At 40.9% G+C, this 27,725-nt stretch overlaps 1 protein-coding gene across 1 annotated transcript; it reads right to left on the bottom strand.

The window, feature by feature from the left end:
* Window positions 1-16,995: 16,995 nt before the first annotated feature.
* Window positions 16,996-17,943, bottom strand: LOC110200696 (olfactory receptor 5B21-like). The gene has a single exon (XM_020976105.2). It carries the CDS (start codon window positions 17,932-17,934, stop codon window positions 16,996-16,998), a length of 939 nt encoding a protein of 312 aa, XP_020831764.1. The 5' UTR covers window positions 17,935-17,943.
* Window positions 17,944-27,725: the final 9,782 nt, after the last annotated feature.

The following is a 27,725-nucleotide window of genomic DNA, read 5'->3' on the forward strand; positions in this document are numbered from 1 at the left end:
GACCTAGACATCATCTTTCAAGAAATTATCAAGGAAAACTGCCCTGATATTTTAGAACCAGAGGGCAAAATAGAAATTGAAAGAATCCACAATCTCCTCCTGAAAGAGATCCCCAAAAAAACTCCTAGGAATATTGTAGCCAAATTCCAGAGTTCCCAGGTCAAGGAAAAATATTGCAAGCAGCCAGAAAGAAACAATTCAAGTATTGTAAACACAATCAGGATAAGACAAGATTTAGCAGCTTCTACAATAAGGAACCAGAGGGCATGGAATATAATATTCCAGAGGGCAAAGGAGATAGAATTACAACCAAGAATCACCTACCCAGCAAAACTGAGCATAATCCTTTGGGGGAAAAAATGGATATTCAATGAAATAGAGGACTTTCAAGCATTCTTGTTGAAAAGACCAGAGCCCAGTAGAAAATTTGACTTTCAAATACAAGACTCAAGAGAACATGAAAGGTAAACAGGAAAGAGGAATCATAAGGGACTTATTAAGGTTGAACTGTTTACATTCTGCACGGAAAGACGATATTTGTAACTCATGAATCCTTTGTCAGTATTAGAGTAGTTGGAAAAAAAAAGTATATGTATGTATAGATAGATAGATAGAGGGCACAGGGTGAGTTTCAAGATAAAAGGGTGAATAAATATAAGGGGTGAGAGGATTATACTGGGAGAAGGAGAAAGGGAAAGGTAGAATGGGATAAATTATCTCACATAAAACAGACAAGAAAAGGCTTGTACAGTAGAGGGGAAACAGGGGAAGGTGAGAGGGAATGAATGAATCTTATTCTCATTGGACTTGGTTTAAGGAGGGAATAATATAAACACTCAATTGGGTATGGAAATCTATCTTACCCTACAGGAAAATGGGGGTGGGGGAAGGGGACAAGAGAGCAGGGTGATGATAGAGGGGAGGGAAGATTGGGGGAGGGGGTAATCAGAAGCAAACACTTCTAAGGAATAACAGGATCAAAAGAGAGAATAGAATAAGTGGGGGGGTGGCGGGATAGGATTAAGGGAAATACACTTAGTTTTTCACCACCTGAGGACTATGGAAGTGTTTTGCATAACAACACACGTATAACCTGTATTAAGTTGTTTTCCTTTTCAATGAGAGTGGGTGAGGAAGAAGGAAGGGAGAAAATTTGGAACCTAAAGCTCTAAAAACAAAAGTTAAAAAAAAATTGTTTTCACATGCAACTGGGAAATAAGATATATAGGAAATGGGGTTCAGAAATCTATCCTGCCCTATAGGAAAATTGAAGGAGAAGGGAATAATGAAGGGGGGGAGAGAGATAGAAGGGAGGATAGATTAGGAGAAGGGGTATTCAGAATGCAGGCTGTCTTGGGGTGGGGGTAGGGATGAGATGGGGAGAAAATTTGGAACTCAAAATCTTATGGAAGTGAATGCTGAAAACCAGTAATCAATTAATTAATTAAATAATTAATTGAAAAGCAATTAATTAATTGAAAAGTAATTTAATTAAAATTTTTTTAAAAAGGTGGAAAGCTGAAGATACTTAGGAGTCTAGGCTAAAAACCTCTACTTAGTGGACTGGCATCAGGGAATTCTTTGTCTGTTTTATGCAGGTTGTCCAAGACATACTCTTTCTAATAATAAAGGCTTACAGGTTTTAGAGCTAGAAGAGAGTGCCTAGTCCAACTAGAAACTTCCTTCTATTGTAGAAAAAACCAAGGCCCAGAAAGAAGAGACTTGGTAATTGCCAAAACTAGAATTTGAACCCAGCTTCTCTAATTTTAAGATCTCTATGAAATAAACAATGCAAGCCCTGTGGTGGAAAAAGTAAGAGGGATCTGAAATATATGGTATTATCTTACTGGATTCCCACAATAGCTGTGAGGTAGGTAGGGCAGATGATGGCATCTTCATTTGACAACTAAGAAACTGAGGAACAGGCTGGCTAAGGGATAAGGATCATACAGCTTTTAAGGAATAGCAGTAAGGCTTCCCAATCCAACGCTATTTCTACGTAATTGATGGGGTTGTGGGACCAGAACTCCTAAAAGGAAAAGACCATGTATTTGTGATCTGGACCCCTAAAAATCCCTAATCTTTCCCACACTGGAATTTTACTTGAAGCTTCTGGTCCATCCCAATCTACCTACATACTCAATAATCCCTTCAATTTCCCAGTCATTGTGGTTCTCTTACCACTTTACTCCTTTTGTTATCTGTACCTGGCCCATCCCAGGCTATTTACCACTCCTTAATCTTATCCAGATCTTCTCACAGTCTTTCTTGTATATAAATTCCAATCTTACCCCCATTAAATTATGCAGATTCTTAGAATCTCACCTGCTCCTATTGGCATTACAGTACTGCAAATTTGCTAAGAATCTTGCCCACCTAACTGGTATTATAATAAAACCTCCCTACTCTGATTAAAAGAAGGCTTGAGTAGTTGAATTCTTTAAAGGCAGATCCCCTTCACTTCAGGGTTCCCAGTACCCCAAACTACACCATAAGCACACTCACTTTTTTGGTAAGGCAAGTATAGGTAGGGGAAAAATTTCCTCATTAGTCAAGGTAACTCTGTGCTTTAAAAAAGCTCAGAGGAGACATCCTGCCTCCTGTCTCCACATCAGCAATGGATATCTGATGATAAATTTACTGTAGCCACCATTCCCAAATGTGGGGCAGGAATACTGGGCTGGAGATATTCCAAGAAGCCAAGAATCTAATTTTGTATGCATTGTGGGTTTCCAAAACTCTTCTTGACTCTTAATCTATCAATTCCCCTTACTTGAAATTGACCACTTTAGCATATTAACTGAACTTGCTGTGATCTAATCAATTAGAAAAAAGTCCCATTTCTGCCCTGGATTCACCTTATTGAACTATCCCACTCCAGACCGTCATCATCAGCCAACAATAATTAATATTAAGGGCCCCTGATCCATGGTGTTCTCTGGGCTTTCTTGACGTGAAATTATTTCCACTCCACATTACATTAATAAATGATCCCAAATGAAAGCCAGAAGAGGGAAACCTGGATAGTGATTCTGGGAGGATACAAGAGGGGGAGGAAGAAATGGCTTTACTAGCTGGTACTAAGATTAAAAAAAAAAAAGATGAGTCCATCTGTGTATGAGCTAAGGCTCCAAGGGAAATCATTATGGGTGTCCCAATAAGGCTAATGTTTTTAATACCTGTGAAGTTAACTTAATGGATATCAAAGTCAGTCTTAAGAGGGAAAAAATACTGAGAGTCAGTGAGTCACTAGACATTCCACAAATGCCTACTATGTGCCAGGAACTATGTATGCTGAGGCCTGAGATACAAAGAAAAACCAAAAGCATCACCTGCTCTCACAGTCTAGTGTTTGCATGTTGCATGCAAACAATGATGTGCAAACAGGATAAATTGGAAACACTCAACAGAGAAGGTGCTAGCAATGAAGGGGATAAGGAAAAGCTTCCTATAATTTTAACTGTACTTGAAGGAAGACAGGGAAGTCAGGAGGTGAAGATGAGGAGCAGCTCATATAGAAACTGAAGGGAAAATGCCCACACATTTGAGAGAGAGAGAGAGAGAACAGACCAATGAATCGACTGTGCAATTAAAAAAAAATAAGCACAAGAATAAAAATTCTGGATGTTAAAGAGATAAAATTGAAAACAAGTATAGTGTTTGTAAGTAAAACTATCAGTCATTGTTTTGAAAATATTAAGGAAAGAGACAAAGTGTTTGATAATTTCATAGAGCCAAAGTAAATGAACAATATCCAAAAAAATTAATAAAATTCAGAAAAAGAGAAAATAAAAATAGCTGTTTCAAGCTATTTTGCTTAATTTTATGTCTTACAATACCAAAAATCTTGATAATATTGGATGCATATTTAATAAAAAATCTAGACTCAAATACATTCGAAACAGATTCACGAAAATAGAGAATTCATACCTGATCTAAGAAAAAGAGCTAAATCAAGTCAATAATAAATGAAGTGGGACTGGAAGTGGGCTGGAGAACATGCCTGGGTGTTTGAGGACTTAGTATCTGAGTGCAGGTAGGGACCATCTGCAGTCGTCCCGATCTATAGCTTGCCACTGGACCCAGATAGTTCCTGAGGAGAAAGTAAGACTGGCAACCTTGCACAGCCTTCCTTCACTTAAATGAATTCACTTGTCAGTCATGGAATCATCTTCCTGCTGTCATGGTCTTCTTTGAGAACTAAGGACAAACAAACTGTGAGTTATCAGAGCTGCATGCTGGGAACCCAAATGCCATTTCCAGTTGGGCACCTCTGCTCCTTCCTTGCTCCTTTCATTCCTTTCTTCTTCTTCCTTCCTCCTTTATCTTCCTCCTTCCTTTTCCTTCCTCTCCCTCCTCACTTTCCCTGTGTCCATATGGGGTACCATTCCCTTTGGTGTGGGTGCTCTGCCTAAAGGATTGAAATTTTGATGACTGAAACCTACTCTACTGCCTAGATTTCTTTCTTAAAGACCATACCTTAAACTGAATTCACTCTGTCTCTCCTTGATTGGCCAACAATAGGTCCCAGCCCAAGCCCCATTTAGTGGTCATTGTTTGAGCCCTGGTGTCTCTGAGTGAATGTAAATAGTAATTGTATCTGTTTGGGCCAGAAACACCAAAGGTCTTCCCCTCTCAGATTGATTTTTTTTAATTCAGTAAAAAGGGCCATTCCTTGGCTCATTAGTTAATTAGGCTTAATCATTACTTCAGTTAAGGTGAGAACTTGGAAAGACTTTGCCTTGAAAAGGTCAAGGTCTCCCACTGCATCCTGGGCCATCTCCAGTCATCCTGATCTATAGCTTGCCACTGGACTCAGATGGCTCTGGATGAGAAAGTGAGGCTGGCGATGTAGCACAACCCTCCCTCACTTAAATCCAATTTACTTACAAGTCCTGGCGTCATCTTCCTGATGTCATGGTCTTCTTCCAGAACTAAGGACAAACAGCATCTGAACTCAAGTCTTCAACAAGTGAAATATGTTGTCTCTGTCCAGAATTTATTGGGAAACAAGGACTCTATCAAAGGCACAAATGATATATAGGAAAGTTTGATGAGATGATTATGAGATAGGCACACAATTATCCAGAAATTCTTCCACCCTGTGTCCTCAGACTTGTACTCATACCTGCTGCCATTTCAATGGGGGTGAGGTCAGGAATGTGAAAGATGACCTTAACCTAATAAATGGCTGAGCATTTGGAATGAAGGTGGAGTGTAGAGAGGTGGGACCCTATAGGAGAGGAGTTCTTAATTGTTTTTGGTGTCATGGACCCCTTTGGCAATGTGATGAAGCCCATGAACTCATTTCCAGAGTAATATTTTAAAATGCATAAAATAAAAGGTATAAAACTACAAAGAAAGGCAATTATAGTGAAATAGAGTTATGAAAAATATATATATAATATATATTTTAAATTCAAAAAACCTAGGTTAAGAAAGAACCCACTACAGAGGAAGGAAAGTCCAAGAAGCATCTGTGGTATAGTGCCCTAGGTTTGAAGTCAGGAGACCTAGGTTCTAATTCTACCTCTGTCCTAAACTGGATGGGTGACCACGGGCAAGTCACTTCTCTCTTGGACTCAGCTTTATCAGCTGTAAAACTATAGAATTGGACCAATTGAATAAGTATTTATTGGGTGCTTACTAAGTGCAAGACACTGAATGCAAAGACAGAAATTCCCCTGCAGCCATCACATAAATGAGCCCTTAGGTTTCTTAGTGCTAACTGGGAAAGTCCTCTCCTCTCCCCCGCTCCTAGTAGCTTCCCATCTACATAGTGACAGGAAAGGGACGATGGGAATGGTCCCAGATCCCAGGATTCTGTGGGCTTCAATTTGCTTTGCCCTCAGGACACTCTGCCTGTATTTATTTGTTAAAGAGTGGGTGGGAATCTTTTTGCACCCATCTATGAGCTTCTGTCTCTAGAAAGTTTCCCTCCTCTCCTACCCAGTTTGCCATTCCTGCCCACTAAGAGTTAGTTATTAGGACATACATACCTGGCTCCCTGACAATGTGGGAGCTTTCTCTGATGGTTAATTTACAAGTGCCTCTACCTGCTGGTCTCAAATTGAAGGGATCTATGCCCAGCAAAGAGTTAAAGTTCAGGCTCTCACATGGCAAATATCTAATTTTCTAGGGTGCTTCTGAGGTCAACAAAAGAAAGTGGTCTTAGCAACATAAAAACAACCCTCACAAAAGGAAAGTTCTGTGTTAGACTCTGAATGTGGATTTTTGGTGCAGATGAGTCAGCATGTCTCCAACCCTCAGGAGGTTTCAGATATCAAAGTATTGGCACAGAGTGTACCAGGAAGATGCTTTGACCTAAGCTCAGTTGCTCTGGGGGTAAGGGTGGTGGTGGAAGCTAAGACAGGCCTGCCTTGGCTTTCCAATGCAAGACAGCACATCCCACTAATCACAGAGGCTGAGACCAGACAGAAACTTGCCTATGTGTACGAGCTCAAGTCCTCTGGGGCAGAGGTCTCCTATGGCTGAATCTCCAGGTTCAGAACTTTGTTTACAATTAGCACAAGCAATTAAACTGTTATTTTTTGGGGTGCAGGTGATGGAACCCTAATTGTTGCACAGAGGGACACTGAAAGTTATAGATGAAGCAGGGAGAATCATATGATCATAGTCATAGCATGTTAGAGCCAAGTGTGTCTTAAAAAATAAAATCACAGAATTTTGAAGGAACTTAGAACATGGGACTTTAGAACTAGAAAGGACCTTTGACCTGCTATGTTTTATGTTCTAAGCTCCCTTTCAGTTCCATCATTCTATGTCTTAAGGTCTCTCACAGCCCATACTTTGTATTCTAAGGTATCTTCTAGCTCTGACATTTTATGTTCTATGTTTTGAGCTGGAAGGGACTTTTGATACTGATTTAGTCTAGGCCTCTCAATTTATAAAGAGAAACTGAGGCCCAGGTAGAAGGAAGTTGTCCAAAGGCACACAGTTTGTCCAATGTTCTCCCCACTCTAAAATCATAAATGAGTTTATATCAGAAGCAAATACTTTTGAGGAGGGACAAGGTTAAAGGAGAGAATAAAATAAATGAGGAGGTGGCATAGGATGAAGGGAAATATAGTTAGCTTTTCACAACATGACTATTATGGAAGTGTTTTGCATGACCACACATGTATAACCTATATCAAATTGCTTGCCTTCTCAATGAGGGTGTGTGGGGAGGGAGGAAGGGAGAGAATTTGGCACTCAATTGTTTTTATCTGCAACTGGGAAATAAGACATATAGGAAATGGGGTATAGAAATCTATCCTGTCCTACGGGAAAATAGAAGGGGAAATGGATCAGAGAAGGGGGGGGGTAGAAGGGAGGGTAGATTGGGGGAATGGCTATTTATAATGCACATGGGCTTGGAGTGGATGTAGGGTAGAGATGATGAAAATATTTGGAACACAAAATCTTGTGAGAGTGAATGTTGAAAACTGAAAGTAAATAAATATATTTTTTGAAAAGAATAATTAGATACTGTCCTAAGAATAAAAAGAAAAACCAATGTTCCTTGATCCTTGTTGCCACTTTCAGGTTCTCCTCTTTATTCCATCACTCAGTAACCTCACTTCTTTAAGGTTCATGATATTTACCTCACCCAATCAAAATTCTGGAACTGTTATTTACAGATTCCTAGGTCATTCCCCTGCCTCCCTTAAAGATTTTGATACCTGCTTACAATTTTTCTCTCCTCCTCAAAACTTAACTCACACTAGAAGACTTCAATGTTCATACTGATTCTCCTTCAAATATACTAGCCACTCAGTTTCTCAATCTAATCACCTCCCATGAGCCGTTCCATAGCCTTGCCTCACAAAGAAAAAAGTCATAATTCTGATCTTAACCCAAATCTTAACCATAACTTAAAAATATACCACCTCTGTCTTCAAGATTTCTGAAAACCCCTAATCAATCATAATCTATTGGCTTTTTACCTCTCCATCAGTCTTCCTTTATGAAATCCTACTCTTCATTGAAACCATAACCTTCAATCCCTTGACCCCTCAATACTATCCCAGGCCATCTCCTCTGTACTAGCCAATCTCTCCGCTCCTCACCACCTTGATTCTTTTGTGAGACAATTCAGTTCTACATTGTTCTCCTCTCTCGACAAACTAGCCCTTTTATTATATCACTGATTACTCTCAGGCAATGCTCAGCCTTGGATCACTCCAGCCATTTGTTGCCTCCACTTCTTCAATTCTTCAATCATTCACATTGGTACTCCTGTTGTGAAATTATCTTAGTTCAAGTAACTTTTGCATCTCTTATTTTCTGTACCCTTCATTTTTATAGTTAGTACCACTCTGTTTCTGACATCTGTTATATTGTACTGAACTCTAACTTCTCTGCTATGTATAGCACATGCCCTGGAGTTCTTATCCCAATTCATACTCACCATGACAAGGCAGTTCTTACAGTATAGCTACTGTATCTCCTCAGGGCTCTAGGGTTAGCTCTGACGGGTGGTTTTTAAGTGTTATTGCTCACAAGTCCCCATCAGTGTGCTGCCTCTAATGATTATCAGTTGATATCACTTAATCTAAATTAGCTTTTAGAAAGAGATATTTTACTAAGTTAGTACAGTAAGAAGAGTTGCTACAGAATATTTCCCTGAAAATCTGTGACATATTCTCCCACAAGTACATTCAGAGTTCAGGGGAAAGTTGGCTTAGACTTAGAGAACACATGAGGCAAAGAGGCAATTCAATTCCTCATTGCTGAAAGTCCTTTTCATTCTTTCACAGAGTGTTTACGAAGTTTCCCTTAGGTATGGCAGAGCTTTTCTGCTGGATTCCTTGTAGAATGCTGAACCTGCCTTTCTTCTCAATTTCCAGCATGGTTTTGCCTCTCAAAAAAAGACTGCTACCAACTGCTGATTTCCCAGGGACAATGCTAAGATACCAATGGAGAGATTAGGAGTCCAAAATCTTCTTTTGAAAGTGACAAAGTCCTCCTTTGGCTAAGTCAAGACAAAGGAGGGTGGAGGGAGAGCAAGGTCAAAATTAAGAACAAGGAAAATGTTTCCATTTTCTTCCACATGGTGTGAACTCAAGGCCCCTTACCACCCTAATTATGCTCTTCTGAATATGCTCTAGTTTACCAATCATCTTCCTAAAATATAACGCCTCTGTGACACTCAAGATGTCATAAGACTAGGGAAGAGTACAGGGATATTCTCACTTCTTTATCCCTGGAAATTATCCCTCTCAAGATAGTCCAGGATTGCATTCAAGGTTTGGGTGGCTATACCACATTGTTGACTCGTTGGGCTTACAGTCTACCAGAATCCAAAGATTTTTTCACATGAAATTCTAAGGACTCCTCCATAACCGGTGTTTATGAAGTTTTTTTTTTAATCAAAGCTTACCTCTTTACAGTTAACTCTATTACATTCCATCTTGTTAACTTCAGCCTAGTGTTCTAGCCTGTCAAGATGCTGGGTTTGGGTCAACAGGTAAAATGCAGAACAAACATCTTGGTTGAAGCAGCTTGCCCTCACATATATGGGTCTGAGAAAACCCACCAAATTGTGAACTTCTTAACTCTTCTTCTAAAATATGTACTTTGGCTTGTCTTTAACCCTAACAAAAGCATTCAGATTAGAATTTCAGACATTTATTGACTCCAACTGGTTACAATATTTGATCCTCTCCTATCTCTAGAAGGAAATCATATCACTTATGTATGCTATCCATAATGTCTCTGTGGGTGGGTGTTTTACAAGGGCTTTGGATGGGAATTCCCACAATCATACTTGACCTCTAGAAGGCTACAGGGGTTTCTGACATGGCTAGCTTCTAACTGGCCTCATTGGTTAGTCATTAGTTTGACACACCAGATCCACTGAGCCTGTGTCCATCCTGTCCATGTTTAAAACTTCAGGGACTACCAGGTGACTCATAGCCTAATTCAACATGGCTATGGCTCCCATAATTAAAGCTCTGATTCTAGGAAATGACAACCACAGGTGGAAGATAGAATTCCTATGCTCAGACTCATTGCTGGGATCATGCTAGACTTTCTATATAAATTCACTGGAACTGCATAGGGATATAGTCATCGGGTACTCTCAAAAAGAGAATCAGCTTTCAGCTTGGCTCAGTTTGAAGGCAACAAACCTGTAATTACCTATAAAAGTACTATATTGAGAAATGTATTGACCATCTGGCTCCTGTCAGAGTAGTCCACTCTTAATAGCCTCCCCTCTGCTCCCAACTTCCTTCAACCAGCATTCCATAAACATGCATTCTGAAGAAACTTGCTTGCCAGTTCTCTGCCTAACATGCCTGCCCCATCCTCTCTTGTCCTTTGACTCCTACCCATTCTTCAAGCCTAGCCTAAATCTCATCTCTGCTCTGAAGCCCCTCCCCCCCACCATGGACCAACCCTGAGCTCTCCTTTTCTAAGTTCCTATGAAATATACTCTCTGTTCCACTCATTTGGTACTTCTATATAAACACCAACTTTCTTTGTTGTGGTCTGTCTCTGTCTTTAAGCTCCTTAGAGGCAAGGGTTTTTGTCATCAGTCTCTGTGCCCTGCTAAAAACACACCGCCAAGCCTTAAACATAACAGGTACTCCATAAAAGCTTCAAAGTTTTATTCACAAGCAAGCAGAGGGGAGGAGCAGAACCCCATTATCTTGCATGTGAATTCTTCTGAAAGCTCTCCAAACCTCAGGATCATTGGCTCACAGGCTATTGAGATGGAAAGGACCCTGAAGACCATCCAAGCCAACCCTCTCATTTTAGAGATGGAGACACTAAAGTCCAGAAAGGAAGTGACTTGCCCAAGGTCACAAATTAGCTCAACTGATCAACACAACAACCTGGTGAGGCTGGAACTCATTTAATGGACAAGGAAATTGAAGTTCACAATCTAACACTGAATTTTAGTGTTGCAAAGTACTTTGACATCTATTTGCTCACCTGAGTCTTCTAACCACTCTTATGTGCTCCATGTGACCCAAGAAGACTCTTCTCAATTTTCAGTTGAGGAAACTGATATGACTTATCTAAGGTCACAGGGCTAGGAAGTGGCTGGGCACTCTATGTCATGTGTTTGCCTTCAAGACCCATGATTTTTGCATTTCACTACTCTCCCTTAGTACAAAGAGAGAGAAGATGTGTTTTTTCTCTTAACAAAGCCAGGCATACTACAGGTGTAGTTTCTAGTGCCACGCACCTTGGTAGGGGGAGAGGGAGGAAGAGGTAGACCATTTTCAATTAGAGAAGTAATTACACCCATGTCCATCTTCAGTTCCTGTGCCAGAACTAATTAGTGCCCAGCATTTGATAGCTGGCAGGAGGCTCCAGTCACCTGGGCATGTGATGTCAATACTGGAAGGAATTTTAAACTATCTAGGCCAACCCCTTTACTTTTAAAAGAGGAAGAAGGGGGAAATATGTGACCTTGGACAAGTCCATTCTTCTATCTGAGCCCCAGGGAAAAACAATGAAGAGCAACCTGCCCAGTGGCAAAGGTCAAAGACTTGGAATGGGCTGGTAGATTGAGAAATGAACTGGGAGGCAGGGGACCATTGGTATAGCCCTAGTGCTGTTGCAAACTGCCTTTGTAACTTTGTGCAAATGCTTCAAATCAGCCCTTGGGTTATTCTTTTGTTGATTGTCTAGGCTTAAGGAAGTGATGAAGAAAATGTTAAGAATACAGTTTAAGCTTTAAAGTGTGTTGAGTACAAAAATTTTGAGAACCAATTGTTAAACTTACCACCATTCCAGGTGACTGGCACTATTATCCTTGTTTTAAAGGCAAGGAAAATGAGGTTTATGGAGGTGAAATCATTTGCCCATGATAATATAGCTAGTAATGAGCAGAGGTAGGATTTAAACCCAGGTCTTTCTGATTCTAAGCCTTGTATCCTCCGAATACCAGAAGGGAACTCAGACATCATTCCCTTCGTTTTACAGATACAGAAACCTAAAGTGAAGAACGGGGAAATGAGTTGCCCAATGTCATAACGGGAATTAGCAGCAGCAGCACCAGGACTAGATCCATTGTCCTCTACCTCCCAGTTCATTCTTTAATCTACTACGTCACGTTTTTTCCCTAAATATCACACCCTAGTTTTCACCTGTGCATTTTCACTGGCTCTTCCCCAACCCTGGAATGTGTTCCCTCTTCATCTCTGCTTCCTGCCTGCCCTGGCTTCCTGCAAGATTCACTTCAAATCCCACCTTCCACAAGGGGCATTTTCCCAGGCTCTTCTACTGCTAGTACTCTCCTTCTGAGATTACCTCCCGTTGACACTGTAGGTACCTCATATGTGTCTATTTGTTTTTCTGTTGCCTCCTCCTTTTGAACATAAGCTCCTTTGAGGACATGGACCATGTTTTTGTGTTTCTTTGTATTCCCAGCACTTTTGCATAGTTTGTGTTTAATAAATGCTTGTTGGCTGACTGGCCATTCCACTTCTTCTTGAATATAGAAGATAGGCTAAACGTCAAGCCTGTAATAAAGTGGCTTCTTTGCACTCCAGGTAATGGATCTTAGAGAGTGATGGTACCTGTGCTGGACTGCAGAGTCATCAAAATATGCCAGACCTCATACTTAAAGCTGTAGCCCCCATGAAAGGAGTCCTTAAATGTCTTTGCATGATGGCAGAGGGGATAACAAAGCCCCTTTCTGAACCTGATACTCACTCCCTTGGGGCTGCCTTCTCCACACGCAATCAGTCCTCCTACCAAGGAAAAACCCCATTACTGAAAGTGTCAGCTAAGACTCTCAACCTTCTCAGTGTCTACCTATGGAGACCTATTCTCAACAAGAAGAAAAAAAGTATAAAACGCTTCACATATGTGTCTTTTATTCAACCCTTACCCCTATCCTGTAATATAGTTACATAGGGTAGGTGTCACCTTGTTTGTCCCATTGGGAAAACTGAGGCTCAGCTAAGAATATTGAGTCTCAGAGAGGTTAAGGGTCTTACCTGAGGACATACACTAAGTAGAAGGGACAGGACTGAAACCCAAGCCAGTCTTCTGGTTCCTTTCTTTATGTCATTATGCACGTAAGTGCCTTCTCCTGGCTGCGTGCAGTTAAAAATAAGAATTAATCTCTTATTTCTCTACCGTTGAAATCCCCAAATATTTTGGGTCAGAAATGAATGGGAACTAAACGCTGCATCAGCCAATTAATTAATGAGATGCAAAATTGAGCATTACTTCTCCCAACACGTATACTCACACTCTTTCAAATATAAAACCAGAGCAGCACAGTAGCAGAGCTGGGGAGCTGAATTACCAAGTCATTACTATCTTAAGGGGAAGGTACTTTTCCAAGCTGTCCTCCGGTTCCTGCTAGCAGCTAATTAGAGAGAGCAGATAACTTCAGGATGCCATAGGGATCCAGAAATGAACAGAATTCTTGAGGAATAGGGCCCAAGAGAGTCCCACAAGCCACTGTGTGCATGCAGAATGGGGCTGGCTCATTCCGGTTGGTGTGAGCTAACAGGTTTGTGTCAAGGACGTATTCTCAGGCACCTCCCTGGAGAATCGTTCTTGGAGAGCATTGTCAAATCTGTCAGCCAAAGCATAAAGATCTGGAGGAGTTTATATTTACTCAGCTTAAAGTTTGGACCAAAGGTGTGAATGTAAGATCTTTTGCCTGATGTTCTGAGTAAAAAGCAGTGCCAGAGGTTCATGTGAAATCAGGGCCTTCTGAGAGGGAAAAAAATGTTGATTCTTTTTGTTTGAGATGGCGATTAGATGGATTAGGGCCATGAAGGAATATCAATGAGCATTTTTTCTTCTCTGAAAATAATAGTTAGCATTTACATTATACTTTAAGGTTTGCAAAATAGTATCTGTCTATATCTATATACGCATACATATCTAATAATAGTACCTGCTTTCAAGGGTTATTGTGAGAATCAAATTAGGTAGGTAGATAAATAGATAGATAGATAGATAGATAGATAGATAGATAGATAGATAGATGAGATATGAGATTTTGCATGTATCGTATGATTTTATGCCATGTGATATGACATAATCATCTGCTATCTACAATTATATATGGTATGGTATATATATTGTAACATGATATATAATCTCACATGGATTATATATTGTATATTATTATTCTATAAAATATATATCATATACATGTATATTTTTAAAATCTCATTTGATCCTTACAACCACTCTGGGGATCTAGTGCTAATGTGTGAGTGTAGGTGTGCATGTGCGTGTGTGTGTGCACACACATGTGTGTGTGAGTGAGTCTCTCTCTACATATGAACATATATGTATATATGTATAAATTACATACTTGTAGGATTATACATCCATATGTGTGTCTATAGTGCTTTACAAACTTTAAAGCATTATGTAAATGCCATTATTATTTTTATAGAAGATACATATATATATTACATATAATTCTTTTTTCTCATTTGATCCTTATGATGACCCAGGGAGGCAAGTGCTATTATTATCCCCATTTTATAGATAAGAAAAATGAGGCTGATAGAGGTAAAATGACTTACCTAGAGTCATAGACTTAGTAAATGTCAGAGGCAGGATTTGAACTCAGGTCTCCCTGACTCAAAGTCCAGTGCTCTATCCAATGGCCACACTCCGTGAGCAACAAGCTATGAGAACTGAGCACTCATGTATGATATTGTTATTATTTCATTTTTATCTTTATGGTTCTGTGGAACTCAGATAGAAAAGGTCCTGGGACAAATTGCTACCCTATTATTAGGCTTTTACTTTTAAGATTTGGTGAGCTATTGTGCTAGTAGAGATTGTATGACTGTTTTTTTGTAATTAAATATGAGGGCTAGGATGGAAGCTCATTTTCTTCAGACTCATGGGAAGCATTTCCGGGTTGCCTCCAGTAGCAGCCAGGATGAAGGGACTGATATACTCATCTTCCCATTCCCATGTGGTTTTGATTTCTTCCTCGGTGTCTCTGGGTTTGAAGAGCTTTTCATTCCATGTAGTTTGGAAGTTCTGAGTGTTCTGTATTGTGACACCTATCAAAAATATCATCCTTCAAATCTTTGTGAGTCAATATTTTGTATGAGCATTTGAGGGGCTAGTGCTGTCTGCAATGATATTCATTGGTTGGATTATTCTTCAAGAGATTTGGGAGTTTGTATCTGTAGTATGGGAATTTTTGCAGTTTTCTTGTTAAGCATCATGATGGACAGAACGATGTAGTGGAGAAAGAAAACCTCAGAGTCAGGAAAATCAGGTTTCAAATTCCCCTTGGACACATGCTTGACCTCAAGCAGCTTTCTAAGGCTATGAGCTGCAGGACACTGCTGAAGTGTATTTATACAGGGAATGGGGTGTTGTGGACCAGTGAAATCAAAAGTAGAGAAGAAGACTGAAATAAGAGGAAAGATGGCAGAGCAGACAGGGTAGAATCAGGAAGATCTGGAGTCAGGAAGACTCTATCTCAGATACTTTCTAGCTGTGTGACCATGTTCAAATCACTTAACCTCCCTAAGCCTCAATTTCCCCTCTGGAGACTGGAGGTGGGATAGAACTCTATGACCTCCAAGATTCTTTCTACCTCTAAATCTATAATCCTATGACTTCTCTGAGCCTTGGTTTCCTCATCTGCAAATAAAGGGGCTTGTATTTTATAGCCTTGAGACCTCTCTGAATCTCTATGGCCTCAAATACAAAATGAGAATAATTAATGTGAAATGGGGATGTGAGTGCACCTAGGATCGGCCGCCCCAAAATGTTAGACCCAAAGCAAGATAATGCTTGTAAAGGGCTTTCCAGACTATTAAGAACTATACAAAGAACCAATGATTATTGCTATCTATCCCTACTAAATTGGACCTTATTAACACAATAAAAACACCTACATCAGAGGGTTCCTGCAAGATCTGATGAGATAAATGGAAAATACTTTGCAAATCTCAAAGTGTTTTATACTTGTGTTTGCTATTATTGTTGGTAGTTAATTAGATTTGCCCCTAATGATTCTTATCCAAGAAACAGCCTTCCCCACCTCTACCTCACCTCCGGCTAAACACATCAATAGAAACTTCCGATGGGATTACTTTCCACAGAGGAAAATGCGATTTACTTCAGATATCAAACTCTGAAGGGGGACTTATAATAAGGTTTTAAAGCAGGCAGCAGAGTCACTGGTCAAAGCCTTTGAAGTCCTAAGGAAGAGGTGTATGAAGCAGCCTCTGAAGCAACATTGTGTTGGCACGTAGCAAAGACATTTAATCCTAATATCAGATTCATGGATTCTGGCAGAGCCAGATTGGAAAAAACACTCACTGGAGAGTATAAATGGCAATAGTAATTCATGGGTTCTACCAATGTATTTGCCCCAGTTAGTTTTCTTTGTCTTTGAACACACCCCCACATTGCTGGCCTGCACTGCCCTGAGCTGTGCCTTAGACACAGTTAAATACTCCTCTTGAATTTCCATAAACCACTATTCTTCTTGTTTCATATAACACAATTGTATTCTGTGGCTTAGTGGTATCTCTACTCTATACTTTGCTCGAGCACAAACTACAGAAATGTCAGACCACAAGACTGTAAATAGTTGGGAGGATCTTCTGAGTTGGGTTGTTGCTTTTTTTTTTCTTTCCTAGATAATCTTGCACATAAAGATAGACTAGTGTAGCAGATAGAAGGCAGGGCTTGGGGTCTGGGAAAGTTGGGTTTGGTTTCTGCTATGGGACCATTAGCAAGTCATTTGACCTCCATGTGGCCCCAGGAAAAACATAAGGACTTAACCCCTAAGTCTTAGACTGGTTGTGATTTAAGAATGTGTAAGAGTAGAAGGACTTCTCATTCTTGCTTCAGTGAGTTCACCCCCCAAAGATTCATAGGACTAGGCGTGTAGAGCTATAAGGGAACTCAGAGGCCATCTAGTCCACTCTCATTCCAACTTACAGATGAAGAAACTGAGGCCCATTCAGTCAAAGCCAACTAGGAGTGCCAGTGATGAAATACCCCTATCTGTTGGAAAGTTTAAACATTCCTAGAAAACCTCACCTGTTTGATCATTTTACTGAAGGCACTTTTGACTTCCTTGTTCCTCAGGCTGTAGATCAGGGGGTTCAACATGGGGATCACCACTGAGTAAAAGACAGATGCTATTTTGTCAGTGTCCATGGAGTGGCTGGAGCCTGGTTGTAAGTACATGAAGATGATTGTCCCATAGAAAATGGAAACACCAGTAAGGTGGGAGGCACAGGTGGAAAAGGCCTTCTGGCGGCCCTCAGCTGACCTCATCCTTAGGATGGCAATGAAAATGAACAGGTAAGAGATCAAGATGACCAGGAGAGTAAAGAAGACATTAAAACCAACAACAAAGATGACGACCAACTCACTGACGTCGGCGTCAGAGCAGGAGAGAGCCAGGAGTGGGGGGATATCACAGAAAAAGTGATGGACCACATTAGAGCTACAGAAGGAGAGGCTGAAGGTATCTCCCGTATGGATAGAAGCATTCACAAAGCCACAGATGTAGGAGCCAATAACCAGGCAAATGCACACACTTGCTGTCATAGTAGCAGTGTAATGGAGGGGCTTACACACAGCTGCATGATGATCATAGGCCATGGAAGCCAGGAGGTAGCGTTCCACTGTGGCAAAACCAGCAAAGAAGAAGGACTGGGCAGCACATTCTGAGTAGGAGATGACCTTATTCCCTGAGTAGAGGGCAGCTGCCACCTTGGGAGCTACAGCTGAGGAGTAACCCAGATCTACAAGGGAAAGATTACTGAGGAAAAAGTACATTGGAGTGTGGAGGCGGGAGTCAGAGTGCATCAGCACTGTCATTCCCAAGTTCCCTACAAGGGTGAGAAGATAGATGAACACAAATACCAGGAAGAGTGGGAGATGAAGCTTGGGGTCATCTGTCAGACCCAAGAGAATGAACTCTGTCACTTCAGTGCTGTTTCCCATGAAATTTTTCTCTTTTATGTCTCCTACCTATGGGGAGAAAGGAAAAGGTGCTGATGAAACAGGGATGAGGTCATTGGTTCATTGGATAAGCAGCTATTAAAGACATACTACAAGCCAGCCACTGTGCTAGGTGCTGGGCACACAGGAACAAAAAGTAAACATTGAACTTAGCTTGAATTCTATTGAAGGCAACTATATGTATACACATGAATAAATACAAAATCTAGATGAAGTAGGTAAAATATATAGTAGGAAGAGAGACATAAACACCAGGTACCTTCATATAATAAGTGGTTGATATGGCTTTCCCTATGTCAACATTCTGCTCACTCCTGAAATTATAAAGAAGAGGAGAACCGTTGGTCAATCAACACTTGTCATTTAAGAGATGGGGAAAAAATATTGGACACGCCTGGACTCCTAAGAGCTTTAATCATTGATGGCTGAAGTTTTTTCAGCACCTAGGTGACACAATGGATAGTGTCAGGCCTGAAGTCAGGAAGATCTGAGTTCAAATCTGGCCTTAGACACTTCCTGGCTGGGTTACTCTAGGGAAGTCATTAACCTCTGTCTGTCTCAGTTTCCACAACGATAAAATGCAGATAATCATAGTACTTGCCTCCTAGGATTCTTGTGAGGATAAAATGTTTGCTGTTCATCCTTGTTTCTCAAAGAGGACCAATGACATCAGGCTGGTGATGTTTTGACTTGCAAGTGAGTTGGATTTAAGTGAGGCAGAGCTGTACAAAGTCACCAGCCTCACTGTCTCCACCAGAGTCATCTGAGTCCAGCGGCAAGAGATAGGTCAGTATTAAAGGCCACGGCCCTGGATGCAGTGGGAGACCTTGGCCTTTTAAGGCTCAGGTCTTTTCAAGTTCTTACTTTGAGTGAGGCAACCCCTATTCACTGAATAGACCGCTTTAAGAAGTGACTCAAGGCAAACGTGGAAAGTGTCGGAAAAGATGTGGGAAAATGGGAACACTAATGCATTGTTGGTAGAGTTGTGAACTGATCCAGACACTCTGGAGAACAATTTGTAACTATGCCCAAAGGGCTATAAAATTGTGCACACCCTTTGACCCAGCAATACTACTTCTTGGTCTGTATCTCAAAGAAATCATAAAAGTGGGAAAAGGACTCACATGTACAAAAGTGTTCATAGCAGCTCTTTTTGTGGTGGCCAAGAATTGGAAATTGAGGGGATGCCTGGTAATTGCGGAATGGCTGAACAAGTTGTGGTATATGAATGTAATGGAATACCATTGTTCCATAAGAAATGATGAGCAGGCTGACTTCAGAAAAACCTGGAAAGTCTTATATCACTGATGCTGAGTGAAGTGAGCAGAACCAGGAGAACATTGTGCACAGTAACTACACTGTGCCATGACTAACTTTGATAGACTTAGTTCTTCTCAGCAACGCAAGGAACAAAAAAAACTGCAAAAGACTCATGATGGAAAACGCTATGCACATCTAGAAAAAGAGCTATGGAGTCTGAATGTAGATCGAAGGGTACTATTCACTTTCTCTTTTTTTTATTTCTTCTTTCTCATGGCTTCTCCCACTGGTTCTAATTCTTCTTTACAACATGGCAAATGTGAAAATATGTTTAATATGAATGTATGTGTAGAGCCCATATCAGATTGCATGCAGTCTTGAGGAGGGGGAAGGGAAAGAGGAGGAGAAAATTTAAATTCAAATTAGTTAATTAATTTAATTCAAATTAATTCAAAATCTTATGGAAGTAAAAATTGAAAAGTAAAAATTAATAGATATTTAAAAAGAAAAAAAGAAAGAAAGAAGTCAAGGGATGATGCATTTGATAAAAAATAAAAGCCAGACTGGGTGAGGAAGACACTCAGGGTTGCTGTTCAAAGAAAAACAGTTGCTATTTTCAGAGCTATATTTCACGAAATCATAAATGCAAACTGATGTTAAAATGAAAGGATATTTATAAAGCTCTAGGCCAACCTGTTATTCTCAAGCAGACCTCTTTGACTCTGGTCCAGGCTCTCTACCTGGTTGTTATTCTTTGAAACATAGAACAGTTGTATGGAAATTATTCAGAAAAGCCAGTGCTCCAAGTTTCACCTCCAGAAGGAGAGTAAACTGATTGGGGAAAGACCTAACTCCTACTTTTTCAAAAATTGTATTTTAGACAGAGTTTTATTTTGTATGGGATTTTTCCTTGGATTTATGCCTTTTCTTTGACTGTAGCTATGCTGATCCCTAAGCAGAGCCATAAGCATAGTGGGGCCAAAGTGGAAAACTTAAAGGGACAAGATAAGAACATCCCAGACTAAACTTCTTCCTCAGCCCTTACCTCAACCAACAGCCCTGAAGACTGCTAGGGCATGCTTCCTCTCCCTTTATCAGTACACAAATTTAAGTGTCCCAGAATGAGTCTGCTTGTCACTGCTAACTACAATGCTCTTCCTCTCCAATTAGCATGAAGAAGCCTTAGAGGGAAGGACAAGGAGGGAGCTTCCCTAGGGTTATGCTGCAGGTGAGCTCCCACCTCCTGCTGTCTGAGGCACAAAGATTGCTGTTACTCACTGGGTAAAATGAAGTGGCAGGATGGCCAGACTAGGGTTGGTTTTGTCCCCCAAGAAAAAGAACCTTTGAAAATTTATTCCTTTAGACATTAGGATGAGAAGGAGAGCAAGAGAGAGTCTAAAGCTTTGCTGGTTCTGAGATTCCCATAAAAAGGTAGAAGGCTAGAGGTACTCAGGAGGAGTACAGCCTGAAAACCTCTACTTAGTGGACTGGCATCAGGAAATTCTTTGTCTGTTTTATGCAGGTTGTCCAAGACATACTCTTCCTAATAATGAAGGTTTACAGGATTTAGAGCTAGAAGAAGGTGCCCAGTCCAACTAGAAGCTTCCTTCTATTGTAGAAAAAACCAAGGCCCAGAAAGAAGAGACTAGGTAATTAGCAAAACTAGAATTTGAACCCAGATTTGCTCATTTTAAGACCTCTAGGAAATACACAATGCAAGCCCTTTGGTGGGAAAAAGTGAAAAGAATCTGAAAATATGTGATATTATCTTGTTGGATTCCCAGAATAGCTGTGAGGTAGCTAGGGCAGCTGATAGCATCTCCATTTGACAGCTAAGGAAATTGAGGAACAGTCTGGCTAAGGGATTTGTCCAAAGCCCCACAGCTTTTAAGTGACAGGAGTAAGGCCCCCCAACTCCCAACCCAGTGTTCTTTCTACATACACACACTGTAAGCTTTTGGTGATTAATCAAGGTATCTCTGTATCTACAAAAGCTCAGAGGAGATATCCCGCCTTCTGTCTCCACACCAGCAATGGCTGTCTCGTGATAAATTTACCACAGTCACCATTCCCAAATGTGGGGCAAGAATACTGGGCTGGAGATATTCCAAGAAGCCAAGAAAGTAATTTTGGGTGCATTGTGAATGGGTTTCCAAGACTCTTCTTGACACTTAAGTGATCAATTTCCCTCACCTGAAATTAACTACTTTAGCATATTGGCTGAACTTGCTGTGATCTAATCAATTAGAAAAAAAAAGTCCCATTTCTGCCCTGCATTCACCTTATTGAACTATCCCACCCCAGACTGTCATCATCAGCCAATAATAATTAATATCATTAATCGTGGATCAGGGAGATCCATGGTGCTCTCTGTGTTTCTTGATGTGAAATTACTTCCATTCCAGAGTAATGTTTTTAAATGCCTGGAATAAAATATATAGAACTAAAAAAAAAAGCCAATTATAGTGAAATATATGTATATATAATGTGATGTATGTATGTTTATATAATTCACAAAACTCAGGTTAAGAAATAACCCATTACAGGTGAAGTAAAGTCCAAGAAGTATCTGTGGTACAGTGTCTTAACTAACTCTGAAGTCAGGAGACCTGGGTTCTAATTCTGTCTCTGTCATAAACTGGATGTGTGACCATGAGCAAACCACTTCTCCTCTCTTGTCCTCAGCTTTATCATCTATCAAATTATGCTGTTGGACCAATTCACTAAGTATTTTTGGATGCCTACTGGATGCAAGACACCGAATACAAAGACAAAATTTCCCTGCCACCAGTGCCCCCCATCACAGTTCTTAGGTCTCTCTGTGCTAGCTGGGAAAGTCATCTCTTCTCCCCTGCTCCTAGTTGCCTCCATCTACTTAGTAGCAGGAAAGGGACAGTGGAGATTGTCCCAGATCCCAGGATTTTATGGGCATCAATTTGCTTTGTCCTCGGGATGCTCTGCCTGTACTTTATTTGTTTAAGAATGGGTTGGGATCAGCTAAGAATGACTCAATTCTTCCCAGCAACACAATGGATCCAAGACAAGTAGGAAGGACTCAGGAAAGAAAATGCTCTCCAAATCGATAAAGAAGTTGATGGGTGCTGGGGTGCTTGTGTTCAGGTGCTTGTGCTTGGACCCCAATTTCTCCCTGGCCTCAGAAACACTATCCCTGACAGCTTCTCCCCAGCCCGAGGACCCTGTGCTTAGCAATTACTCATGAGTGGGCCCCAGCAAGACCCTTATCTCTTTCCCTGGTGCACTTACAAACAGCACCTGAAGGATTTATTAGCTTAAACTGGCTTTGCACTGGGTCATAAAGACATTCTTACCCACTGGACTATCTATACTACTGCCCTACCTCATTATCTACATCCTGGACTCCCCATTATTTGTATTCTAGACTTAAGACATATGTATACTCCCTACATCTATCTTGTCAAACAAGACATTGATTGGTGGCAGAATGGACAACTGTTACCCTAAACTCTAGTTGACTTAGTGATGTAGCAGGCCTAAAATCACACCTCCACGTGGCCACCCTTGTGGGCTCTTCCCAGTGAACTCTGGGTAAAAAGCCTGCGCAGTAGGTGCAAGAAGTGCATGTTCTTTTAAGAACTGACCACTCCTTAACCACTCCCTAATCACACCCTGAATCACCTAGGTAGCATATTTGGCACATATATAAACTTTAACTGTACCACTCTAAGGTTATAGGATCCTTAAGAATCCTTGCCTGCTGAAAAGCGTAACAATAAACTTTTTGCCAACTTGACTTAAAGAATGCTTGAGTCTGTGAATTCATTCCAGTTGAACAATTGAGTACTCCAGTCTTTGAGGGGTCACAACCTCTCAAATCACAACAAAGTCATGGACTCTGAATTCAGGTCAAAGCATAATTTTCTCACTTCTTTTATTCTTTCTCATGCGTTTTTTTTTTCCTTTTGGTCTGTTTCTTCTTTCACTATTGTCACTAATATGGAAATATTTTTTACACGACAGCACGTGTATAAACTATATCAAATTGTTTACCATTTTCAGAGATGGGAGGGGAGAGAGGGAAGGAGAAGAATTTGGAATGCACAATCTTGTTAAAGTGGATGCTAAAAATTTTCTTGACATGTACTTGGGGAAAAAATAAAATAATATTTAACTTTTTAATTATTTTTAATTTATAAAAAGGAGTGGGAATCTTTTTTCAACTATCTATGAGCCTCTGTCTCCCAGAACATTTTCCTCCTCTCCTACCCAGTTTGCCATTCTGCCCACTAAGAGTTAGTTATTAGGATGTACATACTTGGCTCCCTGACAATGTGGGAGCTTTCTCTGATGGTTAATTTACAAGTGCCTCCACCTGCTGGTCTCAAATTGAAGGGATCTATGCCCAGCAAAGAGTTAGAGTCCACGCTCTCACATGGCAAATGTCTAATTTTCCAGGATGCTTCTGAGGTCAACAAAAGAAAGTGGTCTTAGCAACATAAAAACAATCCTCACAAAAGGAAAGTTCTGTGTTAGACTCTGAATGTGGATTTTTGGTGCAGATGAGTCAGCATGTCTCCGACCCTCAGGAGGTTTCAGATATCAAAGTATTGGCACAGAGTGTACCAGGAAGATGCTTTGACCTAAGCTCAGTTGCTCTGGGGGTAAGGGTGGTGGTGGAAGCTAAGACAGGCCTGCCTTGGGTTTCCAATGCAAGAGAGGCACATCCCACTGATCACAAGGGCTGAGACCAGACAGAAACTTGCCTATGTGTACGAGCTCAAGTCCTCAGGGGCAGAGCTCTCCTGGGGCTGAATCTCCAGGTTCAGAGTTTTGTTCACAATTAACACAAGCAATTAAGCTGTTATTTCTTAGGGTACAGAGTGATGGAACCCTAATTGTTGTGCAGAGGGGCACTGAAAGGCATAGATGAAGCAGGGAGAATCACATGATCATCGTCATTGCATGTTAGAGCCAAATGTGTCCTAAAATTTAAAATGACAGAACTTTGAAGGACCTTAGAACATGGGACCTTGGAACACTAATGCATTGTTGGTGGAGTTGTGAACTGATCCAAATATTCTGGAGAACAATTTGGAACTATGCCCAAAGAGCTACAAAACTGTGCATACCCTTTGACTCAGCAATAGAACTTCGAGGGCTGAATCCCTAAGAGATCATAAAAATGGGAAAAGGACACATGTGTACAAAAATATTCATAGCAGCTCTTTCTGTGGTGGCAAAGAATTGGAAATTGAGGGATTGCTCATCAATTGAGGAATGGCTGAACAAGCTGTGGTCTATGAATGTAATGGAATACTATTGTGCTATAAGAAATGATGAGCAGCCAGACTTCAGAAAAACATGGAGAGATGTGTATGGACAATGCTGAGTGAAGTGAGCAGAACCAGGAGAGCATTGTACACAGTAACAACCACAATGTGCGGTGACTAACTTTGATAGACTTAGCTCTTCTCAGCAATGCGAGGATCTAAGACGACTCCAAAATCTCATGATGGAAAATGCCATCCACATGCAGAGAAAGAACTATGGAGTTTGAATGAGATCGAAGCATACTATTGCTCTTTTTTTCTCTTCTGTTTTGTTTTATTTCTTCTTTCTTGTGGTTCCTCCTGTTGGTTCTAATTTTTCTTTATAACATGACTAATATGAATATATGTTTAATAGGAATGTATATGTAGAGCCTATATCAGATTGCATGCCATCTTGAGGGAAGTGGGAAAGGAGGGGGAGAAAATTTAAAACTCAAAAGCTTATGGAAGTGGTTGTTGAAAACTAAAAATAAATAAATTAATTTTTTTAAAAGGTATATTTTAAAAGAACATGGGACCTTAGAACTAGAAGGGACCTTTGACCTGCTATGTTTTATGTTCTAAGCTCCCTTTCAGTTCTATCATTCTATGTCTTAAGGTCTCTCACAGCCCATACTTTGTATTCTAAGGTATCTTCTAGCTCTGACGTTTTATGTTCTATGTTTTGAGCTGGAAGGAACTTTTGATGCTGATTTAGTCTAGGCCTCTCAATTTACAAAAGAGAAACTGAGACCCAGGTAGAAGGCACTTTGTCCAATGTTCTCCCCACTCTAAAATCATAAATGAGTTTATATCAAGAAGGAGCTCTTTTATCAACTGGTTTCCAATTGTTTGGTAGAATTAACACCCCCTCAAACAAATGAAGTGTCTGACAAGGATGCCTGATGTCCATTATGTGAGAGATGGCCTAAAGTGCAGTTCCCTCAGGCCTAAGCCCTGAGTTGAGTTTCACCTTTCTCAAAAAACCACGTCAGCACAAGCAGTTCCTGGTTGTTCTGCCTCCTGGCGCACGCATACATCTAGTTCCCAGATACGGGTATGTTTGCTTCTATTGGGCATTAGTTGCCGCGTTTAGATTGTACGCCTTGAGTAGCCAGCCAATGGGGGAAAGAGGTAAGAGAGTAGGAGGGGGCACAAATTATGGCTATAAAACTTTGCTTCTCACAGCCAGCTGGCCCACTTCCTGGCTCCTGCTGCTTCAGCAGCGACAAGGGCTGTGCCCTTTCTCCTGAGAAAGAATAAAGACCTTTTCTGATCTCTAATTCAGACTCCCAACTCTTGATTTCGGTGGTCACTGTCCCACACAATTAGATTAAAATTATATAGCACTTCACAGCTACAAAGCACTTTGAGTGTGATATAATCAGAGAATATTAAGAAGATAAATCACCTAATCCAAACCTCTAATTTTACAGATAGGGAAACTGAGACCCAGACAGATGACTTACCCAAAGTCACACAGCCAGGTGTAGTTTCAAGACCTTGATTCTAGTCTCTGCCACTAAATCTAATCCTCTGTACAGTGCATTGACTTCCTACTTTCACACCCTATTTCTTCATTTCTTGATCCTAATAACAATCCTAGGGCAGCTAGGTGACTCAGTGGATAAAGCACTGGGCTTGGAACCATGAAGACCTGAGTTCAAATACAGGCTAGATGCTGACTATCTGTGTGACCCTGACCAAGTCACTTAACCCTGTTTACCTCAGTTTCCTCATCTGTAAAATGAGCTGGAGAAGGAAGTGGCAATCCACTCCAGTATCTTTGCCGAGAAAACCCCAAATGTGGTCACAAAGGGTCAGACGTGACTGAGTAACAACAAAATAACAGTCCTGTGAGATAGAGTAACGTACATATTAATAACTGAATTTTACATGTGATACTATTTGTCCTGAAGCTCCCCCTTGCTGCCTGCTGTGAGAATTATTAAGGGTTTTAGGAGAGGGGAGCAAAAGAGGAAGCAACATGACAGTGAGATTGCAGAATGATGGTGAAGATTAATGAGAAGAAAAATACAGGATGCGCATGAGAAAAATGGCCCCTTGTGGGGACTGGCTATTCCATTCATCATGTTCTAGAATGAATGAATGAAGGAATGAATGAACGAATGAATGAATGAGGTATTTAAGAACACCTACTATGTGCTAAGTACTCTGCTACATGCTTGGAATACAAATAGAAAGTGAAACCATCTCTGCTCTCAAGATGGTCATACTCTGATGGGGGGAGACAATACATACTCGAGACTTCAGTTGAAGGGCATCAGGAAAGGCCTGGAAATCTTAAGGGTCCATAAACAGCTTAGATAAGAGTCCCAGGCGGGTCTGTAGGGTGTAGCAGCAAGACAGATGGTAAGACCCAGAGGCCTCTATGAGACAGTGGCAGGTGAATTGGCCAGGCACAGTGTCCCTCTATGCTACTGAAAAGACTGTAGTGGATGACTCACGGTTCATCAGAGCAGTATGCACAGTCATGTCCTCTCTGCTTGGCAAGGGGGCCTGAAAAAGCCTGGTCCACCACTATTGAGAAGTGGGGATTCTTTGCCCCCTACTGCACAAAACGGGGAGGAATAGAATAGAGAGAGGATGCTGGGGGCCAGGGCAGCGTCTTTTATCTGTGAAGGTTATATTTCCTGTTACCATCTCATCACCGGACTTCTCAGATGAGAAGCCTCCCACCCCCTCCCCATTTACTAGGGCCCTGAGCCTTCCATTGCCTGCTGAATGCAGTGTGTCCCTAAGCAAAGGCTGCTGGGGGCTGGGTCTCCCCCATCTGCCCCAAAGCTATCCTTTCCATCTGTACTAGTACAAGGCCATTTCTACCTCCTGCTTCCAGCCAAATCTCTCAACTAGGATATGGAGAACTGGGTGTATCTTATTCTGGTCCCTCTGAACCCCACCCCCCCATGACAGAGAATATAGTAAGTTTATAAGTAGGCAGTATAAAGAAGAAATAAGATTTGCAAAGGAGAACCTGGAAGTCGCATACAAACTGTCTCAAAAATCAAAGCATAATTTACAAAGTGTATCATACATTAACTAAAATTCACATCTTGGTAATATGGGCTGAATCAGCAGAAAACATCCGGCTGGAGCAGCTAGGTGGTGCAGTGGATAGAGCACCAGCCCTGAAGTCAGGAGTACCTGAGTTCAAATCCAGCCTCAGACCAAACACTTGACACTTACTAGCTGTGTGACCCTGGG

This window comes from Phascolarctos cinereus, unplaced genomic scaffold, assembly GCF_003287225.1.
Source record: "Phascolarctos cinereus isolate Bilbo 61053 unplaced genomic scaffold, phaCin_HiC Scaffold_9;HRSCAF=440, whole genome shotgun sequence".
Classification (NCBI taxonomy): Eukaryota; Metazoa; Chordata; class Mammalia; order Diprotodontia; family Phascolarctidae; genus Phascolarctos; species Phascolarctos cinereus.